Source organism: Hakea prostrata, chromosome 7 (genome assembly GCF_041222555.1).
Source record: "Hakea prostrata isolate BN-2017 chromosome 7, UWA_Hpros_2, whole genome shotgun sequence".
In the NCBI taxonomy this organism is placed as follows: Eukaryota; Viridiplantae; Streptophyta; class Magnoliopsida; order Proteales; family Proteaceae; genus Hakea; species Hakea prostrata.
Window position 1 is genome coordinate 14097896 of NC_142606.1, and position 18390 is coordinate 14116285.

General features: G+C 38.4%; 1 protein-coding gene across 3 annotated transcripts; it reads left to right on the plus strand.

Annotated features, from left to right (window-relative positions):
- Positions 1-773: 773 nt before the first annotated feature.
- On the plus strand, positions 774-17291 carry CLT1 (CRT (chloroquine-resistance transporter)-like transporter 1). Of its 3 annotated transcripts, none has more exons than XM_089160814.1 (11): positions 774-986; positions 1086-1625; positions 4366-4511; positions 5358-5395; positions 5663-5778; positions 7156-7255; positions 7352-7387; positions 7533-7583; positions 7731-7854; positions 12235-12360; positions 15999-17291. In XM_089160814.1, exons 2-11 carry the CDS (start codon positions 1153-1155, stop codon positions 16190-16192), a joined length of 1404 nt encoding a protein of 467 aa, XP_089016940.1. In that variant the 5' UTR covers positions 774-986; positions 1086-1152; the 3' UTR covers positions 16193-17291. The 3 variants fall into 3 exon arrangements, with proteins under 3 accessions (XP_089016940.1, XP_089016942.1, XP_089016943.1); XM_089160816.1 differs by having other exon boundaries at positions 1111-1625; XM_089160817.1 differs by having other exon boundaries at positions 1140-1625.
- Positions 17292-18390: the final 1099 nt, after the last annotated feature.

Here is an 18390-nt window from a genome sequence, read left to right on the forward strand (position 1 = left end):
AAGTGTGTCAATTATGTATCGAAATCGTTTAACTTGTATTGAATGCGCCATCTAAAATCGCACCATACCGCACAATTCAAAATTCGATACGGTTCTAGTTTTAGGTACTCATACAGTCGGTATGTACCGAATTAGTACGGTTCTTTCTATCAATCGTTTGATCGCAATTTCATTAGCTTCTTAGTGAACTAATAACAAAAATGGCATGGGTTCATTTGTACTAAACCGTTTTTCTATACAGATTTAATACCAAAATCGTATCGTACTATGTAAATTCAGTACGGTACGGTTTTGGTTTTCAATATTCAAAGTTAGTACCATACCGAAATTGCACTGAATTACTGAAAGTGTAACCATTGAGACAAGAGATAACCAATCAGTTTGGCTTCTAATTAAGACAGTAAGATTAACAGAATGATTGGTTTTCTTAGTTTAGTTTTCAAAAGCATTGGAGTGTGAATTTTCATGTATGTAAATGCATGTGAGACATTCAAATGGGATCTGGCAAAAGTGGATCCCACATAATAGTTTCTATCTTAATATCTCATATACATTCAAAGGAGAGATAAGAACTGTAGCCCAGCATGACAGATACACCAATATAAGATTTTCATTTCTCATGTCAGATCTAGGTCAGCAAAGAAATGCAAACTCGGACCCAAGTCTGACATTGGGTCTCTCATATTCTTTTTCTAAAAATAATAATAAAATAATGATGAGATCAAAATTGAGAAATGATTAATAGATAGTGCTCCAATAAAGAAATACATGAAGAAGCAGAGGCGAAAGCACCTTTCCACTTTAATATTTAGATCCGTTTTGATTCCTCTGGATTCCCTCTCCTTTGAAAATTCATTTTCCCCACAAAAAGTAGAACCCAAAGTAGAGGACGCGAAGAAGAAGAAGAACGAAAAATGGATTTTACTTCACCGCTTTATGCTGTGGAAAGCGAAGGATAAGTTCCAATAAGAAAAAGAAAACAAAAGGTAGGACCGATTGATTACTGTTTTGTGCTTAGGACACATGTTTCGTTCCAATTGTTTGTGTTTGTTTATTTATTTTCCTTTTGAAACCTTCAAATTCAGGAAGAATCGATAATTCTTGGAGCAGTTCATCTCTGCCTCTCTCTCTGTTGTCAGTTACTATTACATTATGTCTGCATGCTGGTGTCGCCGGTTTTCACCCGCCGGTGCCGAGGTTCTTGTTCCTTCCGCTCTTCCGAAACGTTACCGTGCAATCGCGGTTGCGCCGCCTCTGATTAATCGACAACAGAAGATCGATCTGAGATCGGAAAGATGGAATAGGCAAAGAATTTGGGTTGTGAAATCGATCAGATCAGAGAGCTTGAGCGAGGGGAATTGCACTCCGTGTTTGTATGGTGTGGAAGAGAAAAATGATTCGGTGAGACAGAACAGCATCAACGAGGACGTGAAGCAGAGCAGCATCAACGAAGAGGATGTGGAGGTGGAAGCACGGCGGCGTGCAGATCATGATCAGACGGTGAAGGTGGTGGTGGCAGCTACTGCGACGGTGATTTTGGGAGTTGGAAATAGGGTTCTATACAAGCTTGCTCTCGTCCCTCTCAAGAACTATCCTTTCTTTCTCGCTCAGGTCGCCACTTTCGGGTAATTTTTCTCTTTCTCCGAGTTGTCACGGTCGATTTAGTTTCAGTAATTCGAATTTCTTTTTGCCGCTCGATTGGAATCCTTAATATGAAGTGCATTGTCTTTCGAACTTCGATGGCATTATCGATTCCAATCGAACGTTAGTAGAAGACTCCGAGGACTCTACTCCCCACTACCCCTCTCTTTCTTTCTTTTTTTTTTTTTGGCAATGATATGATCCCTTTCTTGAGTCCAGATCACTTCCCCATAGGTACATGCTTTTCCTGTGCATAATAGGGAGGGCTTACCAGAAGTCCTATCTTTGGGAAGAAGGCTCTTGTAAGGGTACAGGTTTTCTCCTAAACATTTGGTGGAAGATGTAAAAGAAGCACAATCTTTCGAGTATATATTTTTTTACTCGTTAGAGATAAAGGTCTAGCTTCCCATCATACCCCTTCGTCACACATTGAGGATGTGATTCACTTGTGAATTTTAATAAGATGAATAAAAGACAAGACCCTGGTGAGCTCTACATGTGATGTAGATGTGTGAGAGAACTCTAGATGGTGGTCTTTGCAATCGAGCAACGTTGCGTTGTCAGTTAGCGGGGGGGGGGAGGAGGGAAGTCTATCCTGGTAGGTAGACTGTGATGTTGTAACTGTCAGCTTTAACAGTTAGTGAGTAGATTCCGATCGGACAAATTTTGTCATAGGTTTGTGACCGTCCGATTTAAAAATAAAACATTTAGTTGGGCTGAGCATGTCGAAATTCGAAGCAGCTAGTTGGTTAGTAGCTACGAATGGGAGTTGGTCCCTACGAGAATCTACCATAGATTGTCTTACAAATGTGGCAATCGTGCGATGGGTCATACGTGGGACCCACTTGAATTTTACCTTCAAAATCTGTATGACACGTTTATCTCCTTCGGAAAATGGGAAATGACACTTGCATTTTTTTTTTGGTTCATTCCTGTCGTCATACTCGAATTGTTGAACATTTTCATTATTTGGTATTACGGATAAACTGAGAAAGGTTCCAGACGAAGATCTCAATACAACGTTTTCGACCAAAACCAGTCGAAAACGATTACTCAGGCTTTACATATTAATTTTGTTTGGTTCCTCGGTCCCCACATGAATAACCGATGAAAAACCAGCTGGATAGAAAATATCTGAACCAAATTAAGTGGCAGCCTTTGAACGGGGTTAAAATTGGAATCAGGTATAGAATTGGTGAATTCTCATCTAGATAATCAGATTCGAATTGGCCACAATTGGTAGTGGAAAAGCTAGAATCAGTCCTTTAGATCTCAAACTTGAGAGTGTTCATATGGGTTTCGGATTGGCCAGATTGGAATGCCGATCCCTGGAATGTCAGGTATTGATATTGGACCAAGGGTAACATGATATTGAATGGAGGTAAGTCTCTGTCAAATGATGACAAGTGTAGAATCTGTCATTTCTTGAAAACTCAAGATGCTTGGTTGTGGGTTTGCGTTGTAAACGTCCATGTTCCATGCTGGTATACAGTTTGTTCAAAGTTTTCTAGTTAACTCTTCCGAAGGTGTATAGGGAAATTGAGAATGGGAATATTACATATACCGCCGGTAAGGGTTGAACCCATGACCTCTCCACCGTTCCACTAAGTCACTAACCCTCGATTGGCTTCCGAAGGACCTTTATGGCTCTGAACTGTTCAGTGAGATTCACTACCGTTGGATTGCTCATTCCAGTTGAGATTTCGATCTCGGAATCTGGACTGCTTATTTTTCAACGGTCGAGATCGAAATCTCAACCGAGATCTCAATCCAACGGTGGGTTGCTTCTCGTTGAACAGTTCAATGCCATAATTAGATAGTTTCTTGCTTTGGAACACGCAATAAGCTACCTTGTTTAATATGATTTCTTATGCAACTGCCTTTTTTAAATGCAAGTACAATAGGAAGGAAGTTCTTAAGTTGAGACAAGACCAATTCAGACACTAGGGAGGAAATTAATGGTTTCTTAGGGGATGCAAATTTGTGAAGAAAATGATCCAAAGATATCTTAAACTATATCAAAATCAAACCTGACAGACCACTGGGATGTATTCCATCATTCCATGCCACCTGTGTTTGCAGTTGAATACATGTTTTTTGTAACCTGTACAGTAACAATTGAAATATTATTTGTTAACTAGTTGATCAATTCCACTCTTTTCCCCCACCTCCAGCCCCATCATAATGCAAGAAAACTTTGTTGAACTACTCTCCAGTTACTAAGAATGATGCTTTATTAAAACTGCTGAATAGTTTTAAGTGACAGAAAACACATTGTTTTACCTTAGCTGCTTCACAATTTTAAAATGACATGAATCATAAACTTTGTTTGATCTAGATCTACTGCATAATCGCCAAATTTAGAGTTAGCACCAATATATTCCAAAGAGCAGCAATTAAACTACAAGTAGCACCAATATATTAGTATTGGTAAAATACAAAATAATAAAAGAGCAGCACAACTACACACAATGGGTCTCACACATCACGCTCATTCTATTGCTTGGTTGGTTTACAATCAGCTTGACTTATGGGAGAGACTGGTCATAAATCAGATAAGCCTTTGCTTGGTTAATTCTTGTCTAATTCATTAACTAGTTATTTTGCTTTAGTGCCACCTATAAACCATTTTGATGACCTCTGGATCATGTGCCAGAATTTGTTGTTGTATAAATTGTTGAGTTCTTCCAAGATCAAAGGGCATAATTTTTATCTTCTTTTCAGATATGTGCTGGTCTACTTTTCCATATTGTATGCCCGCTATCATGCTGGCATTGTAACTGATGAGATGCTTGCTTTGCCAAAAGCTCCATTTCTTTTTGTTGGTCTGTTAGAGGCCCTTGCTGCAGCTTCTGGAATGGCAGCAGGAGGTAAAAAATATTCTTCACTAACCTCATTCAATTGCCTTTATCATATGGCTGTGTTTCTAGTCATACCAGAGACCAATTAAATCTGAATAGTTTCTTCTCATCTAAATTCATTTCCAGCAACTGTCTGTTTTGGGTGATTTTATTGTGGTTCCATTCATTCACGTTGACCGTCATATCAGAGTTTTGTATTTCTGTGAGGTTGAAGTTATTATATTCTTGTTTTATTAAGGTAATGGAGATATCTTTATAATTATTTTCAAGTGCTGTAGGTTTTATGTTTCTTCTATGTTTTGATTTGATACTTACCCTGTTTATTGCATTGTTGGTAGAGTCCCAGTGAAAAACCACCTGATTGAGAATAAGCCCTTTTTTTAACCCTTTTTTTTTGTAGATCCAGTCAGTTCATCCTTTCATTCAGTCTTTTTTCTTCCCGTCTCAATACAGCTTCTTCTGTTGTTTGAGACAGCTTCTTCTGTTGTTATCTATCTTCGTACTTTCTTGCCACACAGGGACCACCACGGCTGCTTATAAGCACAACCACTAATCAATCAATTGATTTATTACCCTGCCAAGGTGGGTTTGACCTATATTGGAAGTTGTGTAAAAAAAATTTTAAGCAATGATTTGAGATGTAAATTTTGGCTTTGATGTTTCTTACTCAATAGCATTTATCTGATTGAGTTAGAAATGTGTTATCCCATTGTTCAGCACCGACATTTCTCATCTGTTATATTCTCCAAAATGACAACCAGAGTTTAAATTTCTCAAATTTCAAATGGTATTCACCTACTCTTTGTACATTGTTGTCTTTTTGCCTGATCATTTCATTTTGCTTTTCTTGAACAGCCATGCTTTCTGGGGCATCCATTCCAATTTTGTCTCAGGTATATTTTTTGGTCTTTTTGACATTTTACTTTCCCATTGCAAAGTTGATTTTTGTACAAGTGAATTTCCTCTGGTTTGCCAAATACTATCTTCTGAAGTTGTTATAGTATGACCAGTGGGAGGGTGAAACAGTATAGTTTTGTATTTTTCCCCCTTGGTGAACTCTTGGTCTTTTGTCACATTAGTTTTCTTTCGTCGCCTTCAGTATGTTTAAATGGTAATATTGAAATGATGGAATTATTTTTGTTCTTTACTTCATCCTGCAGACCTTTCTTGTGTGGCAGCTTCTCTTGTCAGCTATTTTCCTTGGGAGAAGATACAGATACAATCAAATTCTTGGATGCTTTCTTGTATCTGTTGGTGTTATAATAACTGTTGCAAGGTAACTACTTTCCTGGTAGTGTCATCCCTTGAAGTTCACTTCAAATCTGGGCTTTGCCTGTACTAAACTATTTTTTCAATGATCTATTATGTTCTGGAGTATATTTTTTCATTTTCCATGTCAGGAGCTTAAATTGCACACTAACTGTGGTTGTAGCTTTAATTAAATGCCTTTCTAGACTTTTAGATTTAGTATTTTGAAATTTCACTCTAAATATCTCTGGACTGTAGAATTGAGTTTCTTGAGAAGATATTCCATCTAAAAAGATATCTAAGCTTGGTTTGTTACCCATATTAATATTTCTGACTCCCCAAGGAATAGGCTGATTGTTGTATCCTGGGGTTTGTCCTTGTCCTTGTTGCAGCCCCCTGTCCCAGCTGTAGCCCTCTGTCCCCCCTCTATTGATGGTTGGCTGTGGCTTTGTCTTTCTTTGGTTCTCTTGTATCCCTCTTATTTATATAGATGTTTGATGACAAGAACAGAAATAGATGTTTGATGTTTGATATGGGTAGCATGTCAGAGGAAAAGGTACTTCGAATGGAAATGTAATTGGAGGTTATATTGCTAAGGAATGTCAGAATCTTGCAAACTTTGGCTTTCTCTAAGATCATGGAATTGAGAAAGCCTACAAACATGTGGTCATCATCGGAAATCACAATTGACCAAGCAGCTTTAGTGCATTTATTTCCCAATTGCTGTTTCTCCAAGGATGTTTTTATGGGATGAGAAGAGTTTCATGAAGAGGTGGTAATGTAGGATGTTCAATGCTAGTTTCTGAATAGATTTGTAAATAAAGTTAGTAAACTGTTTTAAATAATGGGTTTCAGTTTTTCTTCTGCAGACCTGGAGCTCTGTTGATTTTTTATGTTACGCAGTTTGTTATTTACTCACTACTGATGTCGTCTGTGCTCTCTTTGTGCTGCTTATACATAGGAATATTAAAGTTCATAACCAACAATTTATTACAAAACTCAACAAGCATACAAAAACTATACAAAGCTGGAGGTAGAGAAACTCCACAAGAAAAGAGAAGAGAGAGTGTTTTTTTTTTTTTTGCGGGGGGGGGGGGGGGGGGAGACAACCCTTTTGTGAGAAACTCCTCTAATTTTGAACAAGAACTTCTCAAGTGTAAGAGGGAAAGTTCTGTAAGTTATTTATTAGTGAACAACCAGCTGATGTTGACAATTGTTTCCAAAAGGGATTGATATATGGACTTTGCTGAATTATTTCACTAGCCTTGATACTTCCCATTCAAGATGTAGGGTGATCAATCATAATTTTCATGTGATTAGCAGTTCTGAAATCTGTTGCTGAAATATTTAAAATTACAACTGTCATGATGTGTGTCTGGAATATTTATCTCTGTTTGATGTGCAGTGGATCTGGTGGTGGTCTTTCACTGAAAGATGCGGGAATCTTTTGGGCACTTCTGATGACTATGTCCTTTTTGTTTCAAGCTGGTGATACAGTGTTGAAGGTTGCCTAACACTGAAAAAACTTGAAAATTTTCTTGTATTTGAGGTTTTTAAGAGTTTAATTTCTTGTAATGACTTCTTCAGTCAATCTATTGTAGGAAATTATTTTCTTGGATGCTCGTAAAAGATTAAAGGTATGCATACTGATATTTTATCACGGCTAATGTTAAAGTTTTCCAATTTAGAACCAACTTTATTGTTTGTTTACTTGCTGGTAATATGCATAGATCTTTTTCTAGTTATGTCTTGGGATCACAAATGGTCATATATTCATTGTAGGGAGGTTCTGTTGATCTTTTTGTGGTGAATTCCTATGGGTCTGCTTTCCAAGTAAGCATCTCTAGTGGTTTTTCAGTATCTATTATTTTACAAGAATCTTAACTGACATTCTTATATTGTTTCGAAATGATATCTGAGTAAAATGCTTATCATGGTCCCCTTTTTTTTTTTTTTTTTTTTTTTTTTTAAATCAATCAGGCACTGTTTATATGCCTTCTGCTACCTTTTCTATCGAGGTTATGGGGTGTCCCATTCCTTCAACTGCCAAGTTATCTTAGAGATGGGGCGGTGTGTTTCCTAAACATTGGTACTCTATCAAATGGTATGCTATATCCATTTTTAATCTTATCTTCAGTTTCTGTGCTTTTAGATCAAATCTCATTACTTTTCTCAACTTAGCTAGAAATGTGAATATGGAAAGGCTTATAGGTCTTTAATAAATTCAATTTAATCTTATCATTATTTTGCTTAAGAATGGATCCTATTAACCCAATGACTGCAACGGAGTTCTTGGGGCTCAGTAAGTCCACCTTTGTCAAAAACTCAAAATGTCTGGCTTGCAGTTGCTTGGTTTGTGTGTTCAGTTGATAGACTAAGAAACAACCAAAAGCTTAGGGGGAACAAGATATCCAACAAATATTTTTCACTATAGGAGTTATGTTTAAAGAAAACTGAAATATGTCTCATCTATTACATTTACATCTATATAAAAATGAAAGAAAATAAAATGCCATTGTTGGAAAAATTTAGTCTAGAAAAAGGTCTCCCATAAACCAATCTCTTATGGAAGGAGAGATTATCAAATTATCTTTTCGATGGGAACATTTTTGAGTTTGAAAGGGAAATCATGAGAATCCAGATTATTCATCAACAGTCATTCCCCTGACAACCGCACACATGACTGCTCTAGTAGAAAATCCATTGGGGGTGATATGAGCTGTGAGTTGTGCAGAAAATCTGGTATCTTACGGAAAAGCTCCAATAATGTGACACTGAATTGGACAAGCAAAGTACAATGTTAAGAGTTGAGTGATTCAGGATAAAAGGGAGTTGGTGAAGAAAGTTTTTTTTTTTTTGGATGAATGAATAATTAAATTAACTGAAAAATATACAATAAACAACCTTCAAAACAGGAAGCTGGAAGAGGAATTTAGACCCCAGGAAACAACAATAAGCCTTTTCCTTGGGGTGTCAATAATAGGGGGATGGGGAGAAGAAGAAACTCTACTAGAAACATTAAAATAGATGGCCTTCCAAATCATGTCAATAAAGCAAGATTTGGAGGTCCATCTTCTGAGATTGCGTTCCCACCAAAGATGATGAATTGTAGCACCGAAGACAAGCTTACTGATCCGGTCACAAATAGAGGAAATCTGAAAAACTTCTCAAGACCCAAGACAAATCTCTAGCAAACCCAAAGGAGCGACGTGAACGGGGCCAAATAGAAGCAAGGGTTTTTCTCCAAAGGGAGTTGGAGAAAGGGCAAAGGAAGAATAGGTGGTCAAGGTCCTTATGGTTACACCAACAAAGGGTAAAGTTTGGGTTTATAGGGATGTGACGGCTAATGAGGAAATTTTGGGTGGGAAGGGCAAGCATGAAGGCTTTTCAAAGGGTAAGTAAGTCGGGGAATGTGACCTTTAAACCAGATCAACGGGGGCCAAGGGTGGGAAGGGGAACAGAGAAGGTCCCAGGCTGAGGACGAGGTAAAGGTTTTAGTTGGGGTGGGGAGCCAGACAGTAAAGTTTTTTTCTTTTTAATATGAAGTACCGAACATATAGTTATTAGGGTCCAGATTGTAAAACCTTGTCAAAACTATTGGACGCAGTTTTTCTTTTTTTGCATGATATCGTTGGACACATCAAGATGTATATAAAACTCAATGTTCCAAGGAGGTTCTATGTGGTAAGGTCCTTGGGGAAGGCATGTCCCTGAAAGGTCAAGGTATATTATGACAGAAAGGTTATACCTAATGCAAAGAATGCTCTAGAAAAGGGGTTGACAAGGAACTAATCTCTAGAGTTACATGTATTGACTAACAGTTTTTTGCTTTTTAATTTTAGGTACATAATTGAGTAAGAGTCTTGCCTGGCAATTTTCAGTGTCGATAAGCACAATGAGAACGGCCAATACAAATATGGCTTAGTCAGGAGTGTAAAATCTTTGGTGGCTCTATACTGAGCAAATAAAGCTACCAAAACTTGGAGAATTTTCTAGGTTCAGAAATGTTGATGTCTACTCCAAAAAAGCATCATGTTGCTTCTGGACAATTAATGCATCTCAAAACAGGTACATTCAAATGTTAGATAACCCTGACAAATGGTAGAAGAAGACATTTGGAACTTCCAAGAAATCTGACACAAATTTTCTGCCAACCCTTTCAGTTAATAGATGGAAGATAATGCCAGTTATGTAGCATTCTCATTGAACCACCCAATATATGTAAAGTTATCCAACCTAATTCATCGCTACTCAGATGGTGGTGACATTTAGTGATGTTAGTGTATTTGACCAATGCGCCAAAAGCTCCAAAGCTGATGGAACAAGCTGAGTCATGCCCTTCAACCTATCCCGTATTAGGCTAGCCCAATATCTAGCGCCAGTTTCTACAGTCATCGTCCTCGATGACTCTCACTCTAGGCATCTCACACTTTGGCTGTAGGTAGTCCTCTCCAAGTGGTTGACTTTGCTCCCTCAATTTTTTGGCGGCGGAAGCTAGCCTTTTCTTGACAGCTTTCCCTCTATTTTAGGCCGCCTTTCTCCTTGGTTGCCCTTCCTAGAATTCAAACCCTTGACGTGGTGTCAGCTCTGATACCAAAAGTTAGTTACTTGACTAGTGCGCGGAAAGCTCTGAAGATGATGGAACAAGTTGAGTCAAGCTTTTCAACCTATCCCATACTAGGCTGGCCCAATATCTGGCACCCATGCAAAGTGGTCCCCATTAGGCACATAACAAATGATCTTGATTGATAGTCACCTTTTAGTTTATTTAGTCTTTGTTAATTGCATTTAGGAAACTTTAAGTAGGGGACTTTTTTGTAGTTGTTCACGAAGGGTAGTTACATCACTAACTTTTTATTAGTAAGTTATAAGTTGATAATTTATTGTTTTGTTCCTTGAACAGGTCACCAAGGTTGTCAGCCTAGGCGGTCACCTTATCACCTGGGCTTAGTTTTGGGTCAAGGCGACCCGATGTCGCCTCATCGCCTAGCTTGGTGTCGCCTTGGTTTGGTTGCCCTCTATCGCCTCTCCTCTCCTTGTCGCCTTGACAACCATGAGGGTCACTGAACGCTTCTTTTTGGTGAAAGGGTAACTAAAACATTAAAATGGAGGGATGTTGACTCTTCAAATAAACTAGTTGTCTACATAATACATAACACACAATTTTGCTTTACCAATCAGCTTTTGCTGATAAAATGGATGCTGTAAACATCAAATCACCTTCTGAAGCCAGTGTCAACCTTTTTGCAGAAGATCAAATTCTCATTTTGTTCTCTTAAGCCTATTCTCTAATCATTGTAGGAGACATCCGGTAAGGAAATAGAACACATCCATGAGGCCTATTCTTAACTAGACTAAAAATTTTACCTACTCATCTGTGCGAGTACCGGTCTCAGAACACCCTTCAATCCCCCTTGTAATTTATCAAAATCAAATACTAGAAGTTCATGAAATATACGTGATTTTCACGAAAACGTAAAAGTTTGTTTTGATATTGAATTGTTACCCTTGGGGGTGATTTTACTAAAACATTGGCTCACCAGAAAATTAACATACACAACTGTTGGTGTGTGTTTTCATTGTTTAGACCCTCAAGCCTGAAAAGGATCTAACAGGGATTAAAAAACTTTTGCAACTTTTGGCTAATGTTAAAATGAGGTCCGGTCATTGCCACTGACTCAGGATAAGAAAGGGATGACTTCTGAAATTGTTTTCGAACTGAAAATTACAGGTGGTTAGAAAGTAGCGGAACACTTCTGAAAGGTTGATAAGAAAAGGAACCTAGATCATGCCCTTGTACAATGACGTCAAGGATGCTCCAGGGGCCACACACATGGAACTCATTGTGCTGGGGGTCCCACAGTGGATTCTATGTGTGTGGCCCCTGAAGTGCCCTTGATGTCCATGTGCAAGAATGCGATATGCTCCCATAAAAAAGTGTCTAGATTTTCTTACCTATCATACTTCTACTGTTTATTATGACCTCACATTTGATGGGCACAACTAACAAAACGGGTGTCTCAAAAATAAATCACAGCTGTTGTAGATATCCTTTCTGATGAAACCAGTATGACCAACCACCAGGGAAAATTGCTGATTTAAGTATAATTGGGGAAAGCATTAACTGGTGGGTCTGAATCTGTTTGTAGTCATAAGTGTAGATATTTTGTTTGTGGATTGGTTTCTGAAAGTTCAACATAATTATATAATGGGAAAAGGCGGGGCACATCCTGCCATGTTTCTGCCTTTCTCCTGTCTCCTAGTAAAAGACTTCCTGCCCATGGCTTCCCTTGTGTCTGCCACCTTCTAGCTTACCTGAAGCAGGTGGCATGGCCTTCTCCCCCATTATATCTTCATTGTGCTGTGACTTGTGAGCAATTTTACAGTTTTGACCACTTTCTTAGCATACTATGGTCACTTTCTGCTGTAGCACTTCCATAAGTGGAAAGAAATCATTTCTTACGTGGGCTTTCCTTGGCTGCAGGATGCGAAGGGGCACCATGGCTGCCATTGCTGTTTGTAATTGTTAATATGGGCTTCAACATATCACTGCTACACCTCCTGAAGATATCTTCTGCTGTGGTTTCTTGCCTTGCATCCACTTTTTCAGGTCTTTTCTCCTATCCACCAACTGAATGAAAAGTCATCAATGCTAATATGAAATAAACATAAGTAAACATGGACATTCACATGACTTGTGTCCAAGCAAGTCAGGAAGGGCAGTAATGAGTCTATTTCACCTGAGTTTTGCCCAGCTTGGCCCTTGTTCATTACTCTTGAAGTGGGTAGCATACATATGAGAAAGTCTTGTTTTTGCAGGGCTCTGGCTTCCATTTAGATTTAATTGGTTTAGGTTTGGACTAGGTGCAGCTTCAGCTCACAAAGCTAGGTTATTTCAAGGCCTAAAGCTGAAAGCCCATGAGATAGAACTACTGCACACCAAATTCTTTTAGGATATCATCCAGTATTGATACTTTTCATTACTCTACACATCATAACATGTTAGAACATATTAGTTATTTATTCATAAGCTTAACATATCAGAATGGCATGTGACACATACAGTTCATTAAATGAGCTGAACATTTAGACACATACAATTGATTAAATGAGCTGAACATTTAGGGTAGCCAAGCCTGACATAGTTCATTCAGGTTTCTTTAGCTGAAAAGATTGATATAAGACCTAACCGGCTGCAAAATAAATCTTAGGGCTGGCTAGCTGAAATAAAGCTTACAATGTTCAGAGTTCTATTACAGGGAGAGCTGGCATGTATCAGTGTCCATACAAGAAGTAAATTCTGCTCCTATTAAAGTAGGCTATTCATCCAAAGGTTTTTATCAGTCCACATAGAGTTTTAATTATTGTTCTCATTAGCAAGAATCACCGTGGTTGTATATAGAATATTCCCTGTGTATCCCAACTCAACTCAACCTGATCCCAACTAGGGGATAAACTGCATGAGTCCTTTTTCTCCAATGCTATATACCAAATTTCACTTGTTACGAGTCCTTAGCTATGCATATCTTTCCTCACCATTTCTCTTAGAGTCACTTTTTATCCCTTGGCTCTTAAACTCCTTTAATCTGAATTCAATTACCCCTCTAAACCTGAGCAGTCAGAGGCTTCCATTGCATATGTCCATGCTATTCCCCCGAATATACCCATATAAATCATACTCAATGATGAAAAACTATTTATTAAAAAAAAAAAAAAAAAATCCCGACTCCTTAGTCAAAAATACCTTTAAGAAGTAAGAACAATGAAGCAATGCATCGAAATACTAATGTTGCCAGATATAGAAGAAATTTATCTATCGCTATGAGCAGGGGTGTGAAAGCCAATTACCCAAAAAAGAAAAGAAAACAAGAGGGTGAAAGCCACCCTTTCAGGGCCCCAGTATTTTTAATTTTTAATTTTTAGCTGTCTGGTTCAATGAAACTAGTCTCTTCTACGATTCTCTTTGACATATATTCTCATTCATCTCCAACCTTGGACCTTTTTGCTTAAAGATGATCCCTTTGAATGTTTCCCTATTATTATGCAAGTGGATCAGGTAATTAATATACTTTTGTCCTCAAATAGATGTTTAATTATTTGGACCTTCCACTTTCCATCATTTGAAAATTCTATAAAGTGTTTTTTTCCCCATAATTATCTATTCATAGTCATGACTGCTATTTCAAAGATTAGAAAGCGCCAAGTGGGAAGAAGTTTATCTTAGTGGATACATTCTTTTAATAGTTCTTTATTTTCAGTGATATAAGAAATAGATAGAAATCAATATATGCTTTTGGGAAAAAGATTTCCATGTGAGCGATGGGACAATTCTTTCCTATGATCTCATGAGCTCAGAGAGGCTTTTGCTCCCCTTATACTTTTTCATCACACATTAAATAGGGATTCACAAAGTCTTATCTTTGATTCGCCATCTTAGAACTCATAGGTGTGCGGAAAGCATAGATCTCTTTCTGTTGGGTAGAGTGTAGGACTCTTTTCTCACATATTAAGCAGCATACTGAACGGTGAAACTGTGTACAAAATTCTCTTGGAGATTCTTCTTATGCTGGCAGCTTAGAAACCCATACCTGTACACATATTCACTGATTGATTTTTCAGTAAATAGATACATGCAGTGTCGGGGTTTGGGGTAGTCTGTTCCTCTCGCCGCTCTTTCCTCACTTATAGACAAGATGAGCAAGTAGATAGATATACTTTAGTAGCCTGGTACGGCCTTGTCCAGGTGCAGGCCATGACCTCTCTCTCTCTCTCTCTCTCTGTGTCTGTCTCAAGCTGGCTTAGCCTTAGCTTGAAGGCTGGGTTTGTACGGGCTAATAGTTTATGTCAAGTGGGCTGGTAGGTCCAAGGCCAGCAAACACAATGCTTGTTTGTTCTGATGCCCTGCTGAGTCCAGCTTACATCAGGAGTGGAATAGGCTAGAGAAGGTGCTCTTAAGTCTTAAGAAACCATGATTCGTGAAAAAGGCCAAGAGTGGACGTTACGTCCCGATCATTAAGAAAATGTCCACCATTGCTTACATGGGCAGTGGGAGGACGTCAAGACCTGGAAAGTGGGGAATGAAAACGTCAGATCTTGGGTCAATACAGTTAACCTAGTCTGTTCTTAGAAATTAGAATCTCCCAATAAATAAACAACTTCCCTTTGGAGGCAAGTGGAACGAAATCCTCATGCGATGAAGCATCCAGCTCTTTCGTTGGCCATTTCGTACCAGCTTGAGTATTAAGTACAAAATAAACCATAAAATGAATGAAAAATTAAATAAAAAATGACAAAAGATTCTCTGATCGTCCAGGCTCTAAACAAATGGTGACACGAGACCATTTCACCCTTTCCATTCTTGTATTTTCCATGCCATTTGCTTATTAGAGAACTCACTGAAAATTTGAATGTCATCATTAGTTCTTATCCTCGCCTACATCGAAGACTTGGGATATCTTATCACTTTATCTGGTGTAGGCGGAAGGAAAATCAAAGCCCTATTTGCAAGAGAAAATAGGTGAATAAAATAAAAAGAGGAGCCACTGGAGGGACCCATGACGGGTGGACACCCTTCTGCTTTCTCTAATGTCCACAATGAAAAAAAACCTTATGTGCTGGATATGGCGATATATAAGTTCTTAATCCCAAAAGGATAAAATATCAATTGACTGTATCAGAATTCAGAAAACAAAACTCATTCCACTTTCCAGGTTTCGAGCGGCACTCAAAATCTATGGACTTCTTGATAATCTTTTTATTTGCTTTTCTGGTAGAGAGACTTCTTGATAATCAAACCATCCATTAAAAAAAATGTCATTAAATAATAATAGAAGATATAAATAAATTAGCAACCCTAATAATAATCTTTGGATCGGTAATTTTTAATTACCCAATACAACCTATACAGCAACTCAAGACAAGAAAAGCAACAGGTAAGATACAAATGCAAAACGACGTCCACCGTTCTGCACCAACTCCTCTACTGGCCTCTCTCTCTCTCTTCATGCCGGTGGGCAGCGGAAGAGGTGAGGACAGAGAGAGAAGACAGGACGATGGTTGGGCTTCTTGTCTTACTTTATTTTTTTTTTTTCTTCTAGCCGTTAATGGTATGTATTCAGGTGAGGTCACGATGTGGGTGCGATATAGATAACTGATATTGACCCCCTCTCTCTGTGGCTGTTCTTGCTGTTGTGACTTTCGATTTTGTCTTGGTTTTGCTTTTGATGTCTGATATGTTTGTTGGTGCAGTGCCTCTCTCTGTCTACGCCTTCACACTTCCTCTCCCCTACATGGTCGCCTCCTCACTTCCTCCTGGTTTCGTAGCTGGTGTGGCCGTTCTTGTCTCCGGCCTCCTCTTTTACTGCTGGTCTCCCTCCTCCACCACCGCCGCTGCCACCACCTCTTCCTCCTCCCCCTCCATTGACCACCCTCATCATGCCTAGTTTCTAACGATCATAGCCCCCTGTTCTACCCAAGAAAGAATAAAGCTGAAGACTGAAGAAAATGTACTGTTAGTTTAATGCAAACAATAAATAATGAAAGAAAGTGTTGAGGGGAATGCAAAATTGGAGATGATTCTGCAACTGACATCCTCTGTTAGCTTCCCTTTGGAGTATTTACATAAACTGGAAAACCAGAGGGAATCCGCTGTTGTGGTGATAAACTCATGCAAATTTCATCTTGGGGGGAGGAGAGAGAGTTTAGACAGAAGAAGCTATTACATTGGTGACATCGGAAAGCAAGAAGGCGAACAACATGAGTACAACCAAGATGATGACAGGGATTAGAAGCAACAGCAACGGCGGAGGAGGCAACGGCGGCACCATCAGTGGCAACAGCAATAGCGTCACCGTCAAGACGAGCAAGAGAAAAACAGAGCTTGTACTGAAGCCGTTCATCAACACTCCTCAATTCCCAGCAACAGCAGATGATGATGATGCTCACCTTCTGTCGGTCTCTCTCTTCTGTTGTTGTGGTAGCGGTAGTAGTAACTGTAATGACATTAGAGACGCTGCATTCCCCTTTTTAACGTCTTTCACCACCTCTCTCTTATCTGGATGCAGAGAGAGCTCTGTCCACTTGCCCAGTTCGATCGTCAGATCCTCCCTGACAGATTCCTTAAGTTTAGCCAAGGAAATATAAATGGGTCTTTTCTTTGATTTTGCTTCTCTTGTTGCTTCTTCTGTGAGCGACTCTTTCTCTGTGTGTGTTTGGAGGTATTGCTGGTATTTGAAGGAACGAGCCAACAAAACAACCTAGGTTTGGGGGATTTGAATTTCCCTTGTTTATATATAATTTACATTTCTGGGTCATTACAAATATAATAATAATAATAATAAAAATAGGTAGGAGTAGACCTGAAAACGACTTGTTTGTTCTCTACCTTTTTTCTAATTCAAAGTTTACCATGGAAATCATGGAATTTCGATTGTGTTGAGGACAGCACGGGTCGCCAGGTTCTGAAACTTGGGAATTGGGAGTGAACGATTTTGATTCCCCTAATTCAAAAACACAATTGATGCATGTAGTTATTGAATTCTTGACCACTGAATTGCAAACCTCTGGTGCTAATTTTGATATTGAATGCTTTGGGTCCCAACCACACCGACCCACATAATAGGCTAACCGATTTTGATTATCGTTTTCACTGCTAGCCACTGCATAGAAGAAACGTGTATGAAGAAAAGATCAGTTTGATTCCAACTTGCTGGATTTAAGAGATTGTTGCAAAATTAAATTAAAAATGATCAAATAAAGAAAGATAACCCAAGTGCAATGAACCATCATGCATTCATACCTACAGGTCAGGTAGAAACTTAAATGATTTAAAGGGACCAGTTTAGTAAGAGTTGGGTCAAAAACGCTATCTTTACTGAAAACTGTCTCTTATAGCATGATGAGGCCAGTAACCAGGAATTTTCAAACTTGAGGAACAATTCTTCCTCCCAAAAATTTTCTTTTAGATCTTTTTGTTTCAAGAAATGCTTTATAAGATTGGTCTGGAGACTATGTCAAAGGAACCATTAAGAAGTGAAAAAGGGGAAATGATATTATTTTATTGAGTTCAAATGAAGCTTATCCTTCTTTTTATATAGGATAAATTACATATGGACTTCCTGTTTTGCAATCAATTACAACTACTATTCCTTAAAAAAAAATCAATTACAAATGCCGTCTTATTGTTAAGAATTGAACTAAATATTAACGTCTTCAATAAATCAACATTCAAAATACCAATTTTACCCTTATCCATTCAGGTCTTTTTATAATACCGATTTAAGCTGTTGTTTAGAGAGAATGTTCCAAGAAGTCCTCCACCAATTTCCTTTTGGAACTCTTCCCCTACAACCCTAATCCTTAGGACACATTTTATTTTAACTCTGCTGTTCTGAACGGTGATTGCAAACCTTCTTGAACCTCCAACCTAGGATTCCACCTAGCTCAATAGCTTCACAAATTTCTCTTGTTTCCTTCACTGTTTTCAGATTACCAGCACTAACCGTGAAGAATGATTTTTAAAGATAGGATTACAATCAAGGAGACAAAATTCCTATTTTCAAATCTTTTCAATGCAATTCCAAGACCCAAGATGAAAAAATGATCTTCTTGACTGGGTTTCGAAGAGGTAAGGAGGGAGAAC

Excerpts from the sequence above, each read along its gene's own strand:
- CLT1 (XM_089160814.1), top strand. The coding sequence starts at position 1,153 with ATGTCTGCATGCTGGTGTCGCCGGTTTTCACCCGCCGGTGCCGAGGTT. Across the intron at positions 1,626-4,365 it reads GCTCAGGTCGCCACTTTCGG|ATATGTGCTGGTCTACTTTT; the intron begins GTAATTTTTCTC and ends TCTTCTTTTCAG. Across the intron at positions 4,512-5,357 it reads TTCTGGAATGGCAGCAGGAG|CCATGCTTTCTGGGGCATCC; the intron begins GTAAAAAATATT and ends TTTCTTGAACAG.